At 40.0% G+C, this 23,705-nt stretch overlaps 1 protein-coding gene across 1 annotated transcript in view; it reads left to right on the top strand.

Annotated features, from left to right (window-relative positions):
• Positions 1–19,772, top strand: part of PZP (pregnancy zone protein) — a 48,142-nt gene extending 28,370 nt beyond the window's left edge. The window contains 20 exon segments of the mRNA XM_045781306.2: positions 2,720–2,864; positions 3,473–3,701; positions 4,609–4,735; positions 5,123–5,244; positions 5,910–5,961; positions 7,072–7,155; positions 7,643–7,819; positions 8,104–8,191; positions 9,419–9,575; positions 9,890–9,964; positions 10,377–10,557; positions 12,993–13,027; positions 13,029–13,217; positions 14,662–14,880; positions 15,045–15,172; positions 16,469–16,559; positions 17,223–17,291; positions 18,440–18,542; positions 19,019–19,060; positions 19,620–19,772. Of these exon segments, the coding sequence (XP_045637262.2) occupies positions 2,720–2,864; positions 3,473–3,701; positions 4,609–4,735; positions 5,123–5,244; positions 5,910–5,961; positions 7,072–7,155; positions 7,643–7,819; positions 8,104–8,191; positions 9,419–9,575; positions 9,890–9,964; positions 10,377–10,557; positions 12,993–13,027; positions 13,029–13,217; positions 14,662–14,880; positions 15,045–15,172; positions 16,469–16,559; positions 17,223–17,291; positions 18,440–18,542; positions 19,019–19,060; positions 19,620–19,642 (2,336 nt within the window). The 3' untranslated portion in view covers positions 19,643–19,772.
• The last annotated feature ends 3,933 nt before the right edge of the window (positions 19,773–23,705 follow it).

The following is a 23,705-nucleotide window of genomic DNA, read 5'->3' as shown; positions in this document are numbered from 1 at the left end:
AGGAGAGAGAGAATCTCAAGTGGACTTCCCACTGAGCGCAGAGCCCCATGCAGGGCTCAATCTCATGACCCTGGGGATCATGGCCTCAAGAGTCAGACACTTAACCACTGAGCTACCTAAGCCCCCCTTGATGCACTTACATTTTGCAAAATGATTATCACCACAGCATTAACTAAAATTTCCATGACCTTATAATTTCCATTTCTTTCTTTGAAGTTTTTATTTTAATTCCAGTTAGTTAACATACAGTGTTATATTAGTTTCAGGTGTAGAATTTAGTGATTTCATCACTTCCATATATCATCCGGTGCTCATCACAAGTGCCTTCCTTACTCCCTGTCACGTATTTCACCCATCTCCCCAACCACCTCCCTTCTGGTAGCCATCAGTTTGCTCTCTATAGTTGAGTCTGTTTCTTGGTTTGTCTGTCTCTGTCTTATTTATTTCCCTTTGCTTGTTTGTTTTGTTTCTTAAATTCCACATATAAGTGAAATCGTATGGTATTTGTCTTTCTCTGACTGCCTTAGGAATATTATTCATCCTTTAAAAAATGAAATCTTGCCATTTGCAACAACATGGGTGGCGCTAGAGAGTATAGTGCTAAGTGAAATAAGTTGGTCCATTTCTTTTTTATGGTTATCACCACTTTTCAAATGGAAAAGCTGAACCTGGAAAGGCTGAGTAACTCAAGCCATTAAGATGCCACAGCCAGTAAGATATGGAATGGGGATGGATTCAAATCTGGCTGCTTGACTCCAGATCCATGTTTTTTAACCTCTACACTATTCTGTCTCTCAAAGGCTCTAAGGTGAGAGCTTGTCTGGAACATTCTAAAAGTAAGGAAACCACGGGGTGCCTGGGTGGCACAGTGGTTAAGCGTCTGCCTTCGGCTCAGGGTGTGATCCCGGCGTTATGGAATCGAGCCCCACATCGGGCTCCTCCGCTATGAGCCTGCTTCTTCCTCTCCTACTCCCCCTGCTTGTGTTCCCTCTCTTGCTGGCTGTCTCTATCTCTGTCAAATAGATAAAATCTTTATTAAAAAAAAAAAGTAAGGAAACCATTGTGGTTGGAACAGAGTGAATCAAGGGAGAGTGAGATCAGTGGAATAATTGAGGTGAAATTGTGTAAGGCCTTGTAGGTCATTGTAAGAATTTGACTTTTTACTCTGCATGAGATGGAAAGATTATCAGAAGGGGTGGGTAAAGTGATCTAATATGTTTCTTATAAGAATCACCGAAATATTACGTTTAGAAGAAAATTAAGTTTTGAGTTTTTATACTTTTTTGCTTGAAAGTAGCAAAGGTCAAAAATGAATACAAGTATTACAAAGCTAGATTGAGTGGCCCTTTAACAGCCATGAACAGAATGTCCAGGAGAAACTATTTTGTGATCAGCAGTGAAACAAAATATAAGTGGGTGTGTCCAGGGATCAACACATTTTGATGAAGTCAGATGGGGGGAAAAAAGCAAGATAATAATAATAATATTGTCTTGAGAAATTAATCTAAAGGCATTTCAGTAGAGTTTATGAGTTGTGACATAATGAAGAATAGAATTTTAATGTAAACACAGTGAAAGGATCAGTAGAGAGTTAAGTTGACCTTGAGAATGAGACGATAAGATACAGCCATCATCCAATAAATGGAGTTAAAATAACACATTAAGCCATTGTTCATTAACTATATTAGCTGGAGAGGTTGAAGGGTCTTTGATGTCTGGAGCAGGAAAAAGAAAATAGTTTATTTAGATGCATCATCCATTTAGATAAACTTGAATACTAATAATCCATTTACATATTCAACATAAAAGTAAAGACAGAGACAGTAGAGCAATAGCAGTGAGAAACCAAAGGCAGAAATAGAGATGGCTACCACTTGGAAGGACATGAGGGAAAGAAGTTGTATGATATTTATTTAAAGAAATTCCTTTTCCTTTTTAGTTGAGAGAGATACTGAGTGGAAATATCTGACAATGTTTTTCCTTATAAATATTCTTTCACAAGGCAATTCCGAAATATCAGATGGGGTACGTGGATGGAGAACCTCACTCAAATTCAATTAAGCATGACTTCAGGCACAAAATAGAACCACAAAGTCTTCATGTTTAGTTCTCTACCCCCTCACTTTTGTAAATAACTTCTGTCTCCATCATAGAGCTATACCAAATGGAAATGTCTCTCTTTGGCATCTTCAATTTTTCATTTCTCCTTCCCAAGAAATAAAGAGAATAAAATCTAATGCTCTAGCCTTGTTATCAAGAGAACAATGAGCTTACAAGCTTCAATGTAGTGCAAAGAGTTGATATTATTAAATTCTCTCACCCCATTGGTAATTCAAACAATTGAACACATATTGCCTAAAGAGAGTTTGGCATTTTCTGCTCAATCCTTCTTGTGGAAGAGACGATATTCTGTGACCTTGAGAACTCACTATTTCTCCCACAAACCATAAATGCGTCTCCAAGTTATCTTGTCCTACAAGCCTCCACTCCGTGTAGAATTATGCTATCTCTAGGATACATGGAATTTTTACCTTTAACGAGGACTCCTGTCTGCTCAAAGAATAAGGGCTCAACAAGTTATTTCCAAATTTCTACAACTCTTAGGGGACAATCTGAGCAGGAATGCTGAAAATTTGTTCTTCTAAGTCTCACACTTGCACCAGGAAATGAATGGATGTTTTTTCTTTAACTAGATTGTAATTTTCCCTTATTTTAATAGCAGGTAGTGGAGCAAGTCAATATATTCCTCAATTTCACTCATATAATCTCATGTCTGCAAATAATATGCAAAGTCCGGAGCCAGTCTCTGAAACAGTACGGACTTACTTCCCTGAGACCTGGATCTGGGATTTGGTGGTGGTGGAGTAAGTACCTTCATTCTCCTCCATTTGCTGTGGTCACGTGAGGGAATATGGATCCTCCAGCATTTTCAGCTCTAAGATAATCTTTCTGAGAAGTTCTAAATAATCGTCTTAACCTCTCATTCTTTCAGGATGGCCTACGAAAATGCTTTTATTATTTAGGTTCATTAGTAAAATTGTCTCAGAGATGAGCAATTCTAATAGAATTATTCTGCCACAAAGCAGATATGGGTACTCAAAGTATTCAAATGCTAGATTGCCTAAGGCCATTGGGGGAACCGTCCATAAACAAGATTAGAACATCCACATAAACACATCAAGCTATGTAAATGTAATGGGCTGCTTGTTGGATCATGATTCTTAAGTATGCTGGTTTATGAGATCATACAACAGTGAGGGGAGTTTAAGGGCCAAACTGAAATATTGAAATATTTTTCTTTAAGGTACAGACATGTTGATAAGGGAAAGAGGCAGCATTTAGTACCTTTTGCTTTCCCAACTCAGCTTCCCAATACGTAACCTAGTGTGCACATGTGCACATATTGATTCTCACTTGAGAAGAGGTGTTTCACCTGCTCACTTTCTGTTCTTCACATCTCTATCTTCCCCAGCTCATCAGGCGTGGCCGAAGTGGGGGTAACAGTCCCTGATACCATCACAGAGTGGAAGGCAGGAGCCCTCTGCCTGTCCAATGATACTGGACTTGGTCTCTCTCTTCCTGCCTCCCTCCGAGTCTTCCAGCCCTTCTTTGTGGAGCTCATAATGCCCTACTCTGTGATCCACGGAGAGGCCTTCACACTCAAGGCCACCGTCCTCAACTACCTTCCCAAATGCATCCAGGTAAGGAAAATGAGGGTGGATTGAAAGGGTGGATAGAATCAAAGACTTCTTCAGTCCCTTAGCTCCTGATTCTGTTCCCAAGACTGTGGCTAATTCTGGGAATTATGCACAAGCACTGTTTGTGCTAAGCAAGGCAGGACACGATCAGAAAGATAACACAATGAGGTTTGAGCTACAGGTACTGAAATCGTGGGTATCCAAATCCCATGCATTTTCGAAAAATTTCCTGAACCTTACAGCATCGTCTACCATGGGGTAGACTTTTTGCCAGGAAAATTCTTGATGCTGACACAAAACTCAGTTTTCTTAATTCCATGAGTGTCATTCTTCAAGGTCTCCCATCTCTAAATTCCCACAATATGCTGTAACTTCTCTTCTCTTACGTCACATATTTCTTTGTAAATTTTGTCACAATTTTGTATATAGATTATCCCCTTCATAACACCATATCTTCGAGGTCAGGAACTTCTTACATACTCTTCATAATTTGCCAAGCCTTGTACGTAGTAGACACGTGATAAATGCTGCAGGAAGTGGGAAAAGGTAAGAAAGAAGAAAGGAAGAAAATCTACATGAGAGGTAGGAACCAACAAGTAGAAACCAGTAGGCAGTGCTCCCAAGGGCAATATACCATTGCTGCTTTTCCCTCCTACCCACTGCTGCCACATCTGCAGATTTCTCCAATTTACCCTAATGCAAAGGCCAGATCCTCCTAGTGAGTAGTCATCCTTGATTTGTACAACTGACATTCTTATACTTCTCAAAGCATGCATGAGCTTACATGACATCATTTTTTTTCCAAATCCCAATTTAGTGCAGCATTTCATATGTGGGCCCAATTCTGCGCATTCATTGTCTCTCCGTATTCTGACAATGTCTCTCCCTCTGCCTCCCTTGCAAATGATAGGTCAGTGTGGAACTGGAAGCTTCTCCAGCCTTCCTACAATCCCAAAACGAGAAAGGAAAAGAATCCTATTGCATCTGTGCAAATGAGCGGCAAACCCTGTCTTGGACGGTAACTCCTAAAACTCTGGGTGAGTGACGTTCCCCCAAAAGGTTCTCTAATCGACAAGGGTGGTGGATATCTGAACACTACTGACATCACATTCACTTTTTTGTTTCCCACAAATATAATTCCATTAGGTTAGTTTTTTTTCTTCCCTCGATTTCTACCCACAATGGTCTCCTCGCAATACTCCCACTGCTCCTGGGCCCCACAGTCACTGTACTTGGGCACTGATCATCAGTGTCCATTAACCTTGAGGTTTTTTTCAGCTTTATTTCCTATTCCAGCCAGTTGTCAGGTTAAAGTGCAGCCCTTCAAGGTGATTACAGAGCACAAAGTCATTTTCAGCTGTTAAGAATGGCTTGGACTTCTATCAAGATGGATGCTCACTTTTTTTCTACATTCTTTGTTTTAGGGAATGTGAACTTCTCAGTGAGTGCAGAGGCAATGCAGTCCCCAGAGGTGTGTGGAAATGAGGTTGCTGAGGTCCCTGAGATTGGGAGAAAAGACACAGTCATCAAAACCCTGTTGGTGGAAGTAAGTCGGTCTGGGCACTTCAATATTTTTCTTTTTTCTTTTTTTTTTTTTAAATGTTTTTTATTATATTGTGTTAGTCACCATACAGTACATCCCTGGTTTTTGATGTAAAGTTGGATGATTCGTTAGTTGCGTATAACACCCAGTGCACCATGCAATACGTGCCCTCCTTCCTACCCATCACTTCAATATTTTTCTAAGACCCTAACAATAGTAACAGTGAGAAACAGTATGGCCATATTCTCGAGCTAACAAAGAATAATTAACACCATACCCACACAATCCACCTGATAAGACTAATGGAATTTCCTGTCCTAAAATAATTATGGTAAACCTTTTTAGGAAAACTTGTTAGCTTATCGTAAATACTTTTTCTCACAAATTAATTCAGAGCTAGTCCCTTTTCCTGACCTCTCCATCTCTTCTAAGATTCATTTATTTCTCACACTTTTTACCTTTGATTCTTTTTCCTTATTACCTCTCATTTTCTCCTCTGCTGGTCTCCATGGTTCTTCAGAGTTTTATGGATTTATAGCAATTTGCTAATAAGTAGAATGTTAAGATTGTTTAGGGTAAACCCCACCCTTCAAAGCATCGAATCTGCGTTTGTCTTTGAAAAACCTTTATCCCTTTTCTCCTTCTTTTTTTTTTTTTTTCCACTTGAGCCTGAAGGTATTGAGCAAGAAAAGACTTTCAACTCTATGACCTGCACTTCAGGTAAGAGTCCATCTTCATAGTCATAGTGAGAATAATGCCTCACGGGGATATGTCTGTCAAGTTACAGTGCATGTCCATACATTTTATCTCCCCTTATCTTTAGAATGTCCCCTTAAATTTGGCATAGCAATAAGTACTTCTTTATATGCATTTTAGAGAAGAGAACACTGAGCCCAAGAGAGTGGGTAAACATGGCTTAGGGATGCAGACAAGACTAATACTGGGGCTTGTTCAGTTCACATTCAGCCTTTACCTCCATAGCCCAGTGACTGCTCATGAACCAATCAGGACGTAGTAGTTTAGTGTGTCATAGTCTGGGTAGGAAGACAGCAAAGTCATAATAAGATTGAATGACAGTGATAGTCTCTAAAATAGTTCACGATGAAATGTGGGGCACTTTATACTCATCGTACTGAAAAAGTGTTTCATGGCAAAAAAAAAAAAACACTTTACATTAGGGCTTTATCGTATCATTAAGAAAGAGCTGCAGCTTTTAAATTACATTAGTATTAGTTCTACATCCGTAGCATATATGACACTGTTCTTGTTTTTTGAGAAGGACCAATTTAAAGTATAAAATCAGCGAACAATAAAATCAGAGAATTAGACAATCAGATCAAAGAACTATACACCCCACCAGTTCCCAGACTTCTTTTAGAGAGAGCCACCATGCACAGCAACCCAGAACATAGTAAAGTGAGAGGGGAAAGGACTCTGGAAGTCGTTCTGTGCCAAGAAGAGCTGGACAGTTAAAGGTAATCTCATCATAAGCCAAAGTCCTTATTCCTCGGACCCAAGGTTCCTGAAGGAGACATAATAACACTGTTAAATATAATAATAACAACAATGATAACTGCTCACATGTATGGAGATTTCACATGTTGCAAAGGCTATTCTAATGTACGTGTTTTACATGCATTCTTCCATGGAATCATCCCATGAGCAAGTTAGAGTATGAGGAGTTTAAATAATGTGTCCAGGGTACTGAGCCAGTAAGTGGCAGGGCTGGTGCCATCCCCAGGCAGTGCAGCTCTGAAGCCCCTCTCTTAACCACTACACCGTATCGCTATAAGAGATGTCATACTTTGATATGGTTGTCTGTTTCCAAAGGTACTGAAGTATCTGAGCAGTTATCCCTGAAGCTCCCACCAAATGTGGTCAAAGAATCTGCCAGAGCTTCTTTCTCAGTTTTGGGTGAGTCATCTTGCACCTGGGAAACTCAGGACAAAAGGGCAGCCATCATACATCTGTATCTACATACATATACCTATATATTTGGGGTTTTTTAAAGATTTATTTATTTATTTATTTGAAACAGAGAGAGAGATAGTAGGGAGAGGGACAGAGGGAGAGAATCTTCCAGCAGAATTCCCACTGGGCACGGAACCTGACACAGGGCTCAGTCTCACAACCCTGAGATCATGACCTGAGCTGAAGCCAAGAGTCAGACGCTCAACTGACTGAGCCACCCAGGCACCCCAATATTTGTGTTCTAAATCTCAACTTATTGATAGCATCTATTTCTGTTAGGATTCTGAAAGTCTCACTCTCTAAATATAAATTTCCTCTTGCCTAAATAATGGTGCCTATGACTCTAAATATGAAAATAATTTGTCTTTAATAATGTTGGTCTACTTAGGAGCTGAAATTACTCTGACATCTCATCTTTCACTTTCCCTAGGTGACATATTAGGTTCTGCTATGCAAAATATACAGGATCTCCTCCAGATGCCCTATGGCTGTGGAGAACAAAACATGGTCCTGCTTGCTCCTAACATCTATGTCTTGAACTATCTGAATGAAACCCAACAGTTGACTCTGGAGATCAAGTCCAAGGCCCTTGGCTATCTTATCAGTGGTGAGACAGAGAAAAGTTTACTTTGTTACTCTAATGAGACTTTTCCAGATTAAACTTGAATTATATTCCCAGATATTAAGCTAATGACGGTGATTTTTGTGGAGATGACAATTTTCCCAACATTTAATAGGATGTTGTGTTGTGATATATCCATAATATTCTATGTCAGATCCTATGCGCAGGAGACCATACAATGTCTGTGGCTTCTGGATCCATCAGCCTGCACCTATGGGTGGCCTGCCTTTCTAGAACACTTCTCGAACTAGTTGAACCTTTCATTCCAGGTTACCAGCGACAGCTCAACTACAAACACCAAGATGGTTCCTATAGCACCTTTGGGGAACAATATGGCAGGAACCAAGGTAACACTTGGTAAGAAAAGAAAATCTATTCTGAGTTTCAACTGTGAGTTCATAGCATGTACATATATTAGCCTATTTAATTTTTAAAACAATCCTGTCAAGTGAGAGCTATTCACTTCATTTTATAAAGGAGGAAATGGCATTCAGCATGGATAAATGGATGTATCTGGTATAAACAACTAATAAGTAGCAGAACTGAGAACACCTGGAAGTTGATTCTTTTTATATCTGATACACCAAGCATCTTTTCTTTCTCACGTTACTAAGGGACCTTTGTAAGTTTGTGATTTTCCCTCTTAAGTTTTTGCTCAGCCCTGAGAGCACTAGAAACGGGCTAGAAAAACTGAGTGTACTTTACTACCTTGTACTTGATAACCGTGTGTGTGTGTGTGTGTGTGTGTGTGTGTGTGTGTGTGTGTTTATCCATCCATCTGTCCATCTGTCTGTCTTCCGTCTCTCCAACCACCCATCTGTCCATCCATCCATCCCATCTACGTACCTATCTGTCCATCTACTCATCTATTTCTCTATGTATCTATCTGTCTTTTTTTTTTTTAAGATTTTATTTATTTATTCGACAGAGACAGAGACAGCCAGCGAGAGAGGGAACAGAGCAGGGGAGTGGGAGAGGAAGAAGCAGGCTCATAGTGGAGGAGCCTGATGTGGGGCTCGATCCCATCACGCCGGGATCACGCCCTGAGCCGAAGGCAGAGGCTTAACCGCTGTGCCACCCAGGCGCCCCGTATCTATCCGTCTTGAATAAGTCCGACCACACAGGAAAACACACGGAGATCAATGACCCAGAAAGTGGTAGAAGGTTTGGATGATGGAGGAAAATATTTGCTGAAGCAAGACGTTCAACGTAGTTAGTTCATTAGAGTATTAGCTGCAGAAGAGAAGGTTAAGAAATCTGTGAAAAAGAAATAAATACAGAAAGCCCAGAATGTGACAGCAACTATCATAACCACCCGAGAACACTAGGAGACACCCGACTCTCTAAAGTGACACAGAAATGCTTTAGGAAGCAGGGACGGTGGGCAATGCATTTAACAGCATGTCGTAGCCAAACAGAAAGAATACGGAACCGGCCAGGTTAACAGAAAAAGTCTCCAAACTCTTATTAATAGCTCACGGACTCTCATGAGGGTGCACTGGGGGGAGAGGGAGTCTATGTGTGCGAAACAGAGTATTAGTGTGCTGCGTGGAAAACAGCACCCCACTCTTCCTCCCCCTTCAGGCTCACAGCCTTTGTACTGAAGACCTTTTCCCAGGCTCAAACCTACATCTTTATCGATGAAGCACACATCAGCCAAGCCCTCGCCTGGCTCTCCCAAAGGCAGAGGGACAACGGCTGTTTCTGGAGCTCTGGGTCACTGCTCAACAATGCCATTAAGGTGAGGTGTGCTGAGTACTTACCCCGAACCTCATGATACACAATACTAACATTCCTCCAAAGGGGAGATGAGAAGGAAGGCACAGAGAGACTGCAAAGTTGAAGTCCAGCAGTGTGAAAGGGCGTCAGGGAATGAATATAATATTAAACCTGAAAAATATTGAGAAGAAAGAAACAGTGCTTCGCATGAGGATGTTATTTTGCTTGATAGAGACAGATCCTGAGGAAGGTCTCCATGAAACAGCAGTAGAGAATATACTAAAATTTGAGAGTAGAATTAGTCAAAATTCCCTCTCTCTCTCTCTCCCCCCACAGGGAGGAGTAGAAGACGAAGTGACCCTCTCTGCCTACGTTACTATTGCTCTTCTGGAGATTCCTCTTCCAGTCACTGTAAGGTTCACTTCAATCTCATTTCCCATGGAAACTACAGGCCTGATGTCTGGAACACCCCCTACTACAAGCCAAGTCTCAACTTCCTTTTGCTCAATGCTGAGGCATTTCTCAGCTAGCTGAGCTCTTCGGTTAATCCACTAAAGGGAACTTATCCTTGCCTAGCCATGCCCTTGGACTGTGTACCAAAACTAATCTGAAAACCTCAGGCTCACTAGCCTTATTCTTTTAAGACTTAACTATAAAGCTAAGAGACTTAAAATATTTTTTCAATGTCAATATCGTGGCTGGCTGGCTGTCTACCTGGCTGGCTGACAATGACAAATGGCAACTGTCGAGCAATATCCAACTCAGGGTTTGCTCCATCCTCTACTTACCCCAGTTTGACATCATTACCTCTTTGTCTTTGCAGCACCCTGTGATTCGCAATGCCCTGTTCTGCCTGGAGACTGCCTGGAACACGGCGAAGGAGGGGACGCAGGGGAGCCATAGCTACACCAAGGCGTTGCTGGCCTATGCTTTTGCTCTAGTGGGAAACCAAGATAAGAAGAGAGAAGTACTGAACTCTCTTGATGAGGAAGCTGTGAAAGAAGGTGAAAGCAGATGGTAAAAAAAAGGTCTCCCCTTTCACTTACACTGATGCTACAAAAGGAGAAGAGCTATATTCTTACTGGAAGTAACGAGCTTCATCTGGAATTCCTTAGCCAACTCATAGGTGGTGAAACCAGAGCACTTCTTATAAAAATGTCTTCTTGAATGCCTGGGTGGCTCAGTCAATTAAGCCTCCGACTCTTTTTTTTTTTTTATTCCAACAAATACATTTATTTCAAATATGCAGAGGTTTGGAAATTATAGAAAACAAGTAATTAAAAAATTGAGAATTGTAAAATGCAGTAAATGAAATTAAGAATTAAGTAGATGGGGGGCGCCTGGGTGGCACAGCGGTTAAGCGTCTGCCTTCGGCTCAGGGCGTGATCCCGGCGTTCTGGGATCGAGCCCCACATCAGGCTCCTCCACTATGAGCCTGCTTCTTCCTCTCCCACTCCCCCTGCTTGTGTTCCCTCTCTCGCTGGCTGTCTCTATCTCTGTCAAATAAATAAATAAACTCTTAAAAAAAAAAAAAGAATTAAGTAGATGGATTTAATGACAAAGTAATTCAATAAGTAGATAGATTAAGAGTGCAGAAGAGTGGAGTAGTGCACGGTAGTGTAGAAGAGTAGACAATATCCCGCTGATCACAAAATAAAAGGGGTGCCTGCGTGGCTCAGTCGGTAAGCTTCTGCCTTCAGCTCAGGGCGTGATCCCAGAGTCCTGGGATCGAACCCCACATCAGGCTCCTCCACTGGGAGCCTGCTTCTTCCTCTCCCACCCCCCCTGCCTGTGTTCCCTCTCTCGCTGGCTGTCTCTCTCTCTCTGTCAAATAAATAAATAAAATCTTTTTTAAAAATTACAATAATAATAAAAATATGCCAAAAAACACAAACACACGTACATACATGTGCACACGTACAAGAATAAAAGATGCATGAGGCATAGTGGAAATGTGTGAGATATTTAGAAATATATGAGATATTTTTTCTTTTCTTTATTTATTTTTTATTTTTTTATTATGATGTTAGTCACCATACAGTACATCATTAGTTTTTGATGTAGAGTTCCATGATTCATTGTTTGTGTATAACACTCAGTGCTCCATGCAATACGTGCCCTCCTTAATACCCATCACCGGGCTAGCCTATCCCCCCACCCCCCCTCCCCTCTAAAACCCTCACTTTGTTTCCTGGAGTCCATAGTCTCTCGTGGATCATTCCCCCTTCTGCTTACGCCCCCTTCATTCTTCCCTTCCTTCTCCTACCAATCTCCCTGCTATACCCTATGTTCCACAAATGAGTGAAACCATAAGATAATTGTCTTTCTCTGCTAGGCTTATTTCACTTAGCATAATCTCCTCCAGTCCCATCCATGTTGATGCAAATGTTGGGTAATCATTCTTTGTGATTAAGCCTCCGATTCTTTTTTTTTTAAAGATTTTATTTATTTATTTGACAGAGACAGCCAGAGAGAGAGGGAACACAAGCAGGGGGAGTGGGAGAGGAAGAAGCAGGCTTCCAGCGGAGGAGCCTGATGTGGGGCTCGATCCCATAACGCCGAGATCACGCCCTGAGTCGAAGGCAGACGCTTAACGACTGCGCTACCCAGGCGCCCCTAAGCCTCCTACTCTTGATTTTGGCTCAGGTTTGTGGGATCAAGCTCCATGTTGGGCACCCTGCTCAGAAGGGAGTCTGCTTGAGATTCTTCCTTTCCCTCTGCCCCTCCGCCCATACTCACGCTCTCGCTCTCTCTCTCTTTCCCTCTCTTTCTCTCAAATAAATATATACAATCTTTTTTAAAAATGTCTTCTCTGTGATTTCATATGTTATACAGAGAGTAATATAGTAAATGCTGCAGGTAAATTTTATGGAATTATATTCCTAACTACGATGATAGATAGATAGATAGATAGATAGATAGATAGATAGATAGATGATAGATATAATTTAACTTACATATATTTCACATGATATCCGTCTCCCTACTTGGATGAAAAGAGGCACAACCAAAAACCATACTAAAAGAAGCGCAATAACATTTTTAAAGTCTTTTTATCTCTATTTGCCAGAGATTATCACAAAAGTCCTCTGAGATCAATAGGTAGGTTTTATATTCCAATTTATCCTTCAGTTTCCAGGAACTATCTCAAGCAATAAGAGAACTCTCTCTGTCACTTTTCCCTTCCCCTGACTCAATTAAAATAACATTTGAGAGACTGATAAAAATGTTCTATGCTTCTGCCTCCAGCAACATGCTTCAGCTTACCCCCACAGGACCAAACCAACTTTAGCATGGAAATGTGAGTTAGTAAATTTGCAGGGCTTATGACAGAAAGGACATTACTTCTCTGTCCTATCTTCGGCTCCGTATGATACAAATGTGTACTCACATATCATCTACTGGTAATTAGGATTCTTTCCTTTTTCTCACCCTTAAGACAACTCAGTCCACTGGGAGCGACCTCAGAAACCCAGGGCACCCGGGGGGGCATTTTTACCAACCCCCGGCTCCCTCAGCTGAGGTGGAGATGACGTCCTACGTGCTGCTGGCTTACCTCACGGCCCAGCCCGCCCCCACCGCAGAGGAGCTGACTTCCGCCGCACGCATCGTGAAGTGGATCACAAAGCAACAGAATTCCCAGGGGGGCTTCTCCTCCACCCAGGTCTGTGGTTCCCGAATTGTCTTCTCGAGACTCCAGATTCACTTGGCACATAGGAAGCTTGAAAACACAGCAGTTACCAAGGAAAAGAGAAGAGACTTTTACATTTTGGGAGAGTTATTTAGGGATATTTGAGGGCAGTGGGAATATGAATTAAAGAGATCTAAGACATCCCCCCAAAACACTTTTCCCTAAGATATATGTTAACATCCTATCGATTTGGCTACTTACCATAAACATCATTCCTTTCTAAAGCTTATACACATTGGTCATTGGCCACGCTCTAGGATTTTTGAATATCAGCGCTCTTGACATTTGGGTCAGATAAGTACTGTTGTGAGGGGTTGTCCTGGACCCCGAAGATGTTTAGCACCACCCCTGTCCTCTCCCCACTAGATGCCAGTAACACCCTACTCCGAGTCAAGACAAGGTAAAATCACCCCTGGTTAAGAATCCATGTTCTAGGGGCACCTGGGTGACTTAGTCAGTTAAACCTCCAACTCTTGATATCAGCTCAGATCGTGATCTCAAGGTGGTGAGATCAAGCCCCACATCAGGCTCGGCACTCAGCAGGGAGTTTCCTTGGGATTCTTTCTCCCTCTGCCCCTTCCCGCCTCAAATTATTAGAATAAATCTTAAAAAAAAAAAATCAGTGTTCTAGGCTCCAGACTACATTTGTAGGATTCTTCCAACAAGAAATCCTCTAAGGTAAACCAGAAAATTGTACGATTAAAAGGAAGGTGGACCAAGTAGAGTTTACTATGATCTTCAGAGAATGATTGAGAAGTCCTGTTCAGGCCATCCACTCCTTTCTACCTGCCCTGAAACAGATGGTTTTTTTTCAAAGCTGAGGTTCTTGTAATTTTCCTTTTGTGTTAAACATCCAGAGAATCTGGGTTTTCTCTCCTACAATCCTCTTTCAATATTTAGGATGGACATAGTGAAATTTTTGTTTTTCAGAGAAATTAGGTGCGGGAATGAAAATAAGCTATATAAAAGAGGAAAAGATGGTCGGGAAAGTTCAAAGTCACCACTCGTAGCCAATTTCTCTCACTCTTCTCTCTACATTAACACCAGTCACTCTTTTTCCTAACTTGCTAATTTCCGACCCAGTCTTTGAAAGATACAGCCAAGAGGACCATTGATGAGAAAGAGCAAGCCACAACTTCTGGATAGAGAGAATAGTCCCTTAGGACAAAACCAATATAAGGGAAAATAAATGGCAAGGCTAATTGACATCAATAATCTTGTATTTCATTTGCAAAAACTGTAGCATAAGTTTGATGATGCCCAAAAGTCAGAGAAAGAGGAAAAGCAATGAGTAGGTGTATACTTCAGGGGGAAAAAAGCCAGTATCCCCTTGTGGTAACCAACACAGACTTTGGGGGAAAATCCCTGTACCAAAAACTTACTCTGTGGGAGGGGGTTCTCTACTCATCTCTTCCAGGACACAGTGGTGGCTCTCCAGGCCTTGTCCAGATATGGAATAGCCACCTTCACCAGGACTGGGAAGCCCACACAGGTGACCATCCAGAATTCAGGGGCATTTGTCACCAATTTCCAAGTGGACGACAACAACCGCCTATTGCTGCATCAGGTCTCATTGCCAGAGCTGCCTGGAGAATATTCCATAACAGTGACTGGAGACAGATGTGTGTATCTTCAGGTGAGACTTCAGTTACATGGGGAATTTTAACCTCACTGAATGAAAGGGGAGCTCTGATCTTTCCTTCCTGGACAAGTGAGGGGCAAATTAGAAAAGTCGAATGATGAAAAAGTGAGGAGTCCCAGGGAAGGAGAGAATCTGATGGTTTGCTTGGTGTTCCACAGACATCCATGAAATACAATATTCTTCCAGAGAAGGAGGACTCCCCATTTGCCTTGAAGGTGCAGACTGTACCCCATACTTGTGATGGCCCCAAAGTTCACACCAGCTTCCAGATCTCACTGAATGTCAGGTAAGACCTCTGACTGAATCACCTAATCCTGAGTCTAAAAGCTACCTGGAACCTTCAGTAATTAATAATATATTTGGAAGCTATGCTATATATACTTGTGGGTGTGTGTGTGTGTGTACTATATATAGTCTTGTATCATTGCAAAGTGATCCTTTTCTCTAGCAATTTTTTGTCTTAAAGTTTCAGTAATACTTTAAAAGCATTTAAAAGCAAAGTCTTAAACTTTCAAATAAAAAATGTAGACTATTCAAATGTTCTAATAAATTCCTCCTTTTACACTAATTTTTGTTCAACTCATCGCTGAAGAATAAGTTAGTTTCCAGAAAGATTTGTACTTTGGGTTGAATTAGGTTTTAGGTTGAATTTAGGTTGAATTAAGTCTTCCTTACCTTTTCCGAATAATTAAATTCTATTTTATTATTTTTCTAATCAAATACACAAATACCAAATACTAATATTAAATAGAAGTATAAATTAAATATAAAATATAGAAATTACATCAAAAACTTATAGGAATTTGGGGCACATGGGCAGCTCAGTCAGATGAGCAACCGACTCTTGGTTCAGGTCACGATCTCGTGTTTGTGAGATCCAGCCCTGTGTCTGGCTCCACACTCAGCACAGAGTCTGTTTCAGATTCCCTCTCCCTCTGCACTCCCACCCCCCACTCACACACGCTTTCTTTCTAAAATAAATAAATAAATAAATAAATAAAATCTTTCATTAAAAAAAAAAAACTTACAGGAATCCTAAGGAAGCATAGCAACATATAATACTATGCATCTGCTACTAATGATATTGATATTGTAAAACAAATCATATTTCAGACAACCAACCTAACTAGTAAACATCCATTTATTCAGAGTATAAAGCATAAGAGTCTATCTGATCTCACAACACTTTGGAGCCTCTCTGGAGACATGCTGCATTCAAGTTAACTAAAAATAGAAAAGTAATACCTGCTAAAATAATAAATGTATAGTATAATTGGAGTGTTCAAAAGCTGGCAATGTGTTAATGAATGCAGATTACCAAGCTCCATTCCCAAAGATTCTTGATTTGATAGTTTTGGACTGGGACCTAAACATCTATGATTTTAGTAAGCCATAGATCTGATGTACATTCAGGGTTCCAAACATCAATGTCATACATGTCCAGGAAAAAGATATTTCGAGGAGTTATGATGTTACAGAAAACTTAATGAAGATAGGCATGTTTATGGTAGGTCTTGAAGGAGGGACTCTGCTTTCTTTCACATACGAAAAGCTCTTACTCCTTTTTCCTTTGACACTGCAGTTACACAGGGAGCCGTCCTGTCTCCAATATGGTAATTGTTGATGTGAAGATGGTGTCTGGTTTTATCCCCTTGAAACCAACGGTAAAAATGGTAGGTGTTGTTTAAGCCTAATAGATGCTCTGTATCTTCAAACTAAGACCATACCAATATCAAAGCCTTATCAATAGCATCCTGTCTCAAGAAATAGTCTTCCCAAACCCAGGAAATTCAATTCAATAATTGCTTATTTGTCTCTAAGCTGAGGGCCTTGTGTGAAACTAGAGAAACATGAGAGGAGTCCCTGTCCTTGAGCCATCACTGTCTAGTTAGGGATTTAAAGCACATGGACATGAAACTTTATTTTACTATAACAATGCAAGAAAGACAGATTATGATTAAGTACCAAATTGTCTGATATGCTCTAAAAAATTTGGTAATGATAAAGTCAATGTGAACTAGAATCATCACAGATGCCAGAGGGTCTAATTGTTACCTGGATATCAAAGCATGGTGGAAATCCTGATCTGAAAATACCTGACTTCCATCTCTTCATAGAAAGCCGGGTGATTATTTCAGTCAAGACATGACGATATTGAAGCCTGTATCCAAATCTGATTCCTCCCCCTCACCATCTTTTATATCTTTGATGTACCCTAGCTATTTAATCATGAAAATGATTTATAGGAATCCTACCCCTGACATTGTTTGGACATTTTCCCCTTACTACAATCTGCTCTCATTTTCTAACTTTTTGACTTTTTTCATTTTCTTCAGCTTGAAAGATCCAGCCATGTAAGCAGGATGGAAGTAAGCAGTAACCATGTCCTCATTTATCTGGAACAGGTAACAGTCTGACATTTTGGCAGACACTATACATATTGGTGGTCTTTTTAAGTGGGTCTCTTCACTAGAAAATAAGTATTATGAGGAAAGCAGTAATTAGTAACACTCTTCCAGAAAGTTCACTTATTCTATTCTAAGAGAATAAAAATCTCCTTTTAGATCCATGGAGTCTTCTGCTTTCTTTAATTATGTTAAAATTGGAAAACGATATTTCTATGGAATTTCAAGTAGAAATCAATAGAACAAAAAGTTTATTTTGTCTGTTATTTTAAAGACCTCCTCCAAAAGAATAAATATACCACATGGTGGTTGATCAATGGTAGTATAAACATTCTAATATATCTCTATATAAAAGAAAATAAAACAGAGACCTCATGAATATCTTCAAATCTGACTATAAAGCAAAGGGAATGATTTATCCAGGCACACAAAAAGACTAGTTTAATAATTACAAATGGTACAAAGCCAAGTCTCTGCATCATAGAAATCATTCACATGGGTCCAGAGAGTTAATGTCATACAAAAGACTACAAGAGAATATGGATCGTCTCAGCTGTTTAGGGGAAAATCAGCGAAATTTTATTCATGGTAAAGTGTTTTCAAAGTTGCATATAAAACCCATCTTGGGGGCACCTAGGTGGCTCAGGTTGTGGTGTCCGGGTCATGAGATTGAGTCCCACATCAGGCTTCAGGCTCAATGGGGAGTCTGCTTGGGATTCTCCCTCTCCTTCTGCCCCCCCTCTGCTCATGCGCACTTTCTCTTTCTCTAAAATAAATGAATAAATATATTTTTTTAAGATTTTATTTATTTATTTGACAGAGATAGAGACAGCCAGCGAGAGAGGGAACACAAGCAGGGGGAGTGGGAGAGGAAGAAGCAGGCTCATAGCAGAGGAGCCTGATGTGGGGCTCGATCCCATAACGCCGGGATCACGCCCTGAGCCGAAGGCAGACGCTTAACCGCTGTGCCACCCAGGCGCCCCTAAATGAATAAATATTTTTAAAAATGCAAAAATAAAACCCATCTTGTCATCCATAAATGTTTGCTTACCTAAAAGACACTAATGTGTAAGAATCAGAGAACAATAAAATTATCATTTACTCAGGGAAGAGGGAAGGAGGCGTCATTACTCCCACTTTTCCTTTAGGTAACAAATAAGACACTCAGCTTTTCCTTCATGGTTCTTCAAGACATCCCAGTAAGAGACCTCAAGCCAGCGACTGTTAAAGTCTACGATTACTATGAGACAAGTAAGTCAAAGGAAACTGAAACAATGAAAGAATCTCAACCCAGCGCCAAGAAATGGATTCTGTTGTAACAGTAGATCCTAGATTTACTCCATTCAGTCGGTAGTACGTCTATTTGTCTCTTTACTTTGAGATACATAGTGTAGAAACTATTAACAGAACAAACTGATCAATATCTGTTGAGTCAGAAACTTAGAAATTTGAAAAGAAAGATAATATTTGGTCACTGCTCTCAAATAGTTTAGAGACATAGAGAATGTGATACACATAAAAAGATAATGTAATGAGGAAAAGCAGTTTATGACAAATGAGTGTTAGAATATAGATATTTTAACTATCCTGTTCAACACTTGTATATTTATGCAGTTTTGACAATCCTGATATGATGTACTTTTCTCCAAAAGTAAAGTGAACAGACTTTATGGGCTCCAGTTTATAGATTTATTTTTTTGTCTCCTTTCATCCAACGATTCTTTCAGATGAGTCTGCCATTGCTGAGTACATCGCCCCCTGCAGCACGGGTAAGAGGTCACATGCCAAGACTACCATCTTTCCACATTAACTATGCTCCCTAAACTTCTAAGTTTAAAATTCTCTACCAGTCTTTTCCTAGACCCGAGACAGTTCATAGGACACATTCTCACACAAAGAGAAAACTGTGGAGAAGAGGACTTACTCTGTAGGAGGACTCCAACCTCAGATATTCACACCATTAATAGTGAAGTCAATAAGTGTTGTTTGCTTGCTTGTTGGTGGGATAGCTGTCACTAATAGGCAGCGTTTTACATCACAGCTAATTTGTTTCCTTCAGACAAAGTCTAGCCCAACATCTATTTTTGTAAATGAAGTTTTTATTGGAACAGAGCCACACTCATTACATTATTTTCTATAGCTACTTTCAAAAGTTGAGTAGCTATGATATAAGCCACATGGCCTACAACATTCAAAATATTTACCATATGGCCTTCCACAGCAAAAGTGTGCCAACCTCTGTTCTAGCCCATTCTGCTGCCCAGACTCAACTGAGGGAGTATTCCTGAGGAAATCCCACAACTTTCCTATGTTTCTCTTTCTCCATAGATGCAGAGCATGGCAATGTTTGAGGACCATAATTAGGCTACATATTTTGCTGGATGCCCTGTCCTGTACTTCTATTTAAAAGAAATGGAGTTGTTTGTCTCTGTGAAACAGACATCGAAGAAGCTTGTTGAATAAACATATATTTCCGGTCAAGCTATCGTTTGTTCAGTCATTTACTTATCAAATATTAATTACATGTTCACATGAGGAGTTATATAATAATATATAAAAATAAATATTTTTATAAAATAAAATAAATAAAGTAAAATAAAATTTTTATAAAATAAAAATAATAAAATTTTATATAATTTTAAATAAGAAACAGTATGAAAGAATACAGCTGTGTAACAAATCTACTTACAGCTCAGCTGTGGATATTAGACATAAAGTCAAACAGGGAATAACTGGTAATAGTTAACATTCTGGGAAACCTCAAGAAAAAACTCATTCATTGGTCTAGGAAGCCTTTGCTTAGAGAGAGATAAGTAAGTAGAATTGATTAGTAACTAGGAAGACACAAATATTTTTTGAGAGGAAACCGGAAATATTTGTCTTTGTCCCTAAACTAAGACATCAAAAATGGTCTTCACAAGAGACTAAAATGATTGGAGTAAGAGAATATGTTAGAGACAGGCAGTATTGTGCAGTGGTTAAATTCTAGATGCAGGGGCCAGACTGCCTAGAGACAAATTCAGACTCCATCTTTCCTCACCAACTGAGGAGGGCAGTTACTTAACCTCTCTGCTTCAGATTCCTCACAAAGAAATGGGAATAACAGACCTTCCTTCAAAGTATTCTTATGAGGATAAACTATTCTCATGGAAGAGGGGAAAGAGAAATAGCTGAATCAAGCAAGGGCTCTTAAAGCTTTGGCTAAAATGAAGAGTATATAACTTCCATTTGCATTCTATTGGCTAAAGCAAGTCACATGGCCAAGCCAAACTATAATGGGGCATTCATTCAGTATGTTCTCACTTCCCTTCAAGGGAAAAATCACAGACCGTGGGGGTCTCTCCTGGCACTAAACTGTGCCACCTTGGGAGAAGGTAATGAAGGCAAAGTAAAAATATCCTCTTACCCTCTTCAGTGCATCTATTCTTGGATTCCACCCCTCCCCCAGGTGTGTTGGGACTTCCCCACTGGACTCTCCATCTCCCCCATGGTACTTTTATCCATAACTGCTAAAATCAATGTTCTGTGGGGGGTGATGGTACAGAACTCTTATCTGATGATGTCCCCTCTCATTTTCAGCCCTACTGTAGGTTTCTTCCTATCTTCAACGTTCTTTAAATGGGTGATTGGGAAGAGGAAAGAAGGGAAATGGACCTACATTTGATTCAGAAGCCAAATTATCTTTAAGTTGCTGTCCCCTTGGTGAAAGAATTCTCAACCCACATTTTTGAGGAGGAATTTTGTCTATTTACTTATTTTTAACTCATATGGGTCTTCTCCTCCACCTCCTCCTCCTTCTTCCCCTCCTTCTCCCCCCTTTCCCACACCTCCACCTCCCCCTGCTCCTCCTTCTCCCCCTTGTTCTCTTCTCCATTCTCTTCCTCTTCCCCCTCCCCCTCTTCTTCCTCCACCTCCTCCTCCTCCTTCTTCTTCAGAAAATCAAATACTGACGTAATTTTATATTTGCATATCATTTTAAACATCTCAGAGACTTTTCTATATATCTTATTTTATCTAAACCATTTTGCAACTCATAATGCAATAATATATCTAGGTCTTTAACACCAACAACTGCTAACATCACAAAGAGAGATAATTAGACATTCTGTGCATCCTGGTGGATGAATATAATATTTTCTATGAAGTAGCATTGCCAAAAAATTAAATCTAATTCTCTGTTCCTGAGAAAAATATAAGAAACAGTATGAAAAATCATTCTCCTTGGCCTTCCTCAGAATCAAAGGCAGTGTTTCAAATGGAAAATTTAGAAGAAGTCTTTAAAGATGACCCAAAGATCTGATTCCAAATGAATGTGGGAATTTTGTAGGAAACAAGAAGTTTCTCAATCACAGGGATTAGATGGGACAACAAGAGGGAGGACAGAAGGGCGGGTCAGCCAGGAGTCTAAAAAAGCCTCTCCTTAATCCAGACCACTTTTTGATCTCACCTTACGTTTTCCAAAGAGAAAAGAATAAACTGTGCACTAATCCCTCCCTTCAAATGATGCAGGTAGTGCTACTTATCACTATGAATTTTGATCCTTTTTTTATGAGGTCAAGTATTGCTGATCCATTTTCACATAAGGAATGAGAGAAGTAATAAACAGAGATTAACACATTTTTCCAACATTTCACTACTCCTAGAAAAAGAAGTAAGTCTCTTAATGCTAGTGCTCTTTATTAAATCCTGGGATTAAAATTCCATATTTCTAGGATCATATTTTTGCTTGCACAAGCAAGAAAAATATATGTGTGGGCAGTAATGGCATTATCGAATAGAGACCCAAGAAGATATTGGGAGGGGGGATAATTTTACCCACTCCTGTATAAGAAAATCATAACACGGGAGACTAACACCAGAAGTCTTTGTGTGTTTTTATCCAATAATGTGAGGTTATGGAGATGTATATGTAAAAATGGAAATTACCAAAATGATAACTGGACTGTTCTCCCTTCTTTTATCTTTTCCTTTCTCTTTTTTCAAAAAGAAATATTTATGGATATATATATATCTATTATATGTGTGTGTATATGTGTGTATATATATGTGTGTGTATATATATGTGTGTATATATACATATACATATATACATACCTGAACTGAAACTATACATGCTTGTTTTTCTTTCAAAATATGTGAACTATTTCTCAGTTTCCCAACTTCCTTCCCTGAATAGCATGGAAGGATAACTTATTAAAACATTGCTGGTGTTTTGTTTTCACTTCTAAAAAGGATTTGGGAAGAATGTGATCTCTGCTGATCCTAATCCCTTGTTTTTCCCTTCCCTATTTCAAAAGTGTAGCCAGGCCGTTGGGTTCTTTTGTCTTAAGAATTTGCAAGGTTAGAAGCAGAGGTTACTTAATGATAACTTTGTGAAAGCCTGCCTACTGAGCAAATTACTTATTCTAGGTGCCTCTGAAGAAGAGGAAAAAGAAGTTTTTTGCAGGAAGGGAAGAGTAGAAACCCAATTGGCAGGGAGAATCCAAAACCAGGAGTTGGGTGGAGGTTCGTGTGATCCAAAACAGTGGACATCCGTGGTTCCCTCCCTCACTGTACCCAAGAGGAAAGACAGGGCCTCTGAGTTAAAAGGCTATGTGAGGCCCCCTCTGAACCACAGAATTCTCAGTCTCAGCAAACATTCTCATGCCCAAATCTAGCATAGAAGCAGCCAAGACGCCAGGCTTCAAAGGGGCTAAGGGGTTAGACAATGACACAGTCATATCAGGAGCAGCCACTTCAAAGAAACACTAAAGCAATCTTCCCAAACATTTTGCATCACAAATCCCACTGTGAGAAAAGCTCTAATAAAAGCTAAGACTAATTCTCAGCCAGCAATTTGGAAGAATGGAAGCAGAATTTAATTCAACATAAAAAAAAAAGAATGTTCTATTTCTTGAGTGCCACAGTTTGTGGTCCCTAATTCATATCAACTGCAGCAATAAGCATTCTTAAAAATATGCCAACACTCCTGAAAGTTGAAAGTTCTTATTCTAATTTGCCATAAATGTAACCATCATCAGTTTCTTCCCTCCTTTTTGATAAGAATATTTAACATAAGATCTACCTTTTTTAAAAAAAATGTTATTTATTTATTTGACAGAGAGAGAGACAGCCAGCGAGAGAGGGAGCACAAGCAGGAGGAGTGGGAGAGGAAGAAGCAGGCTCCCAGCGGAGGAGCCTGATGTGGGGCTCGATCCCAGAACGCCGGGATCATGCCCTGAGCCGAAGGCAGAGGCCCAACGAATGAGCCACCCAGGCGCCCCAAGATCTACTCTTTTAAGAAACATTTTATGGACAGCCACATGTAGAAGAATGAAACTGGGTCATTTTCTTACACCCAACACAAAGATAAACTCAAAATGGATGAAAGGCCTAAATGTGAGGCAGGAATCCATCAAAATCCTATAGGAGGAG

Source organism: Ursus americanus, chromosome 25, assembly GCF_024610735.1.
Source record: "Ursus americanus isolate L20-20 chromosome 25, mUrsAme1.1.p, whole genome shotgun sequence".
Taxonomy (NCBI): domain Eukaryota; kingdom Metazoa; phylum Chordata; class Mammalia; order Carnivora; family Ursidae; genus Ursus; species Ursus americanus.
The sequence above is the reverse complement of the archived record's forward strand: the minus strand, read 5'-3'. Positions and strand labels throughout refer to the sequence as shown.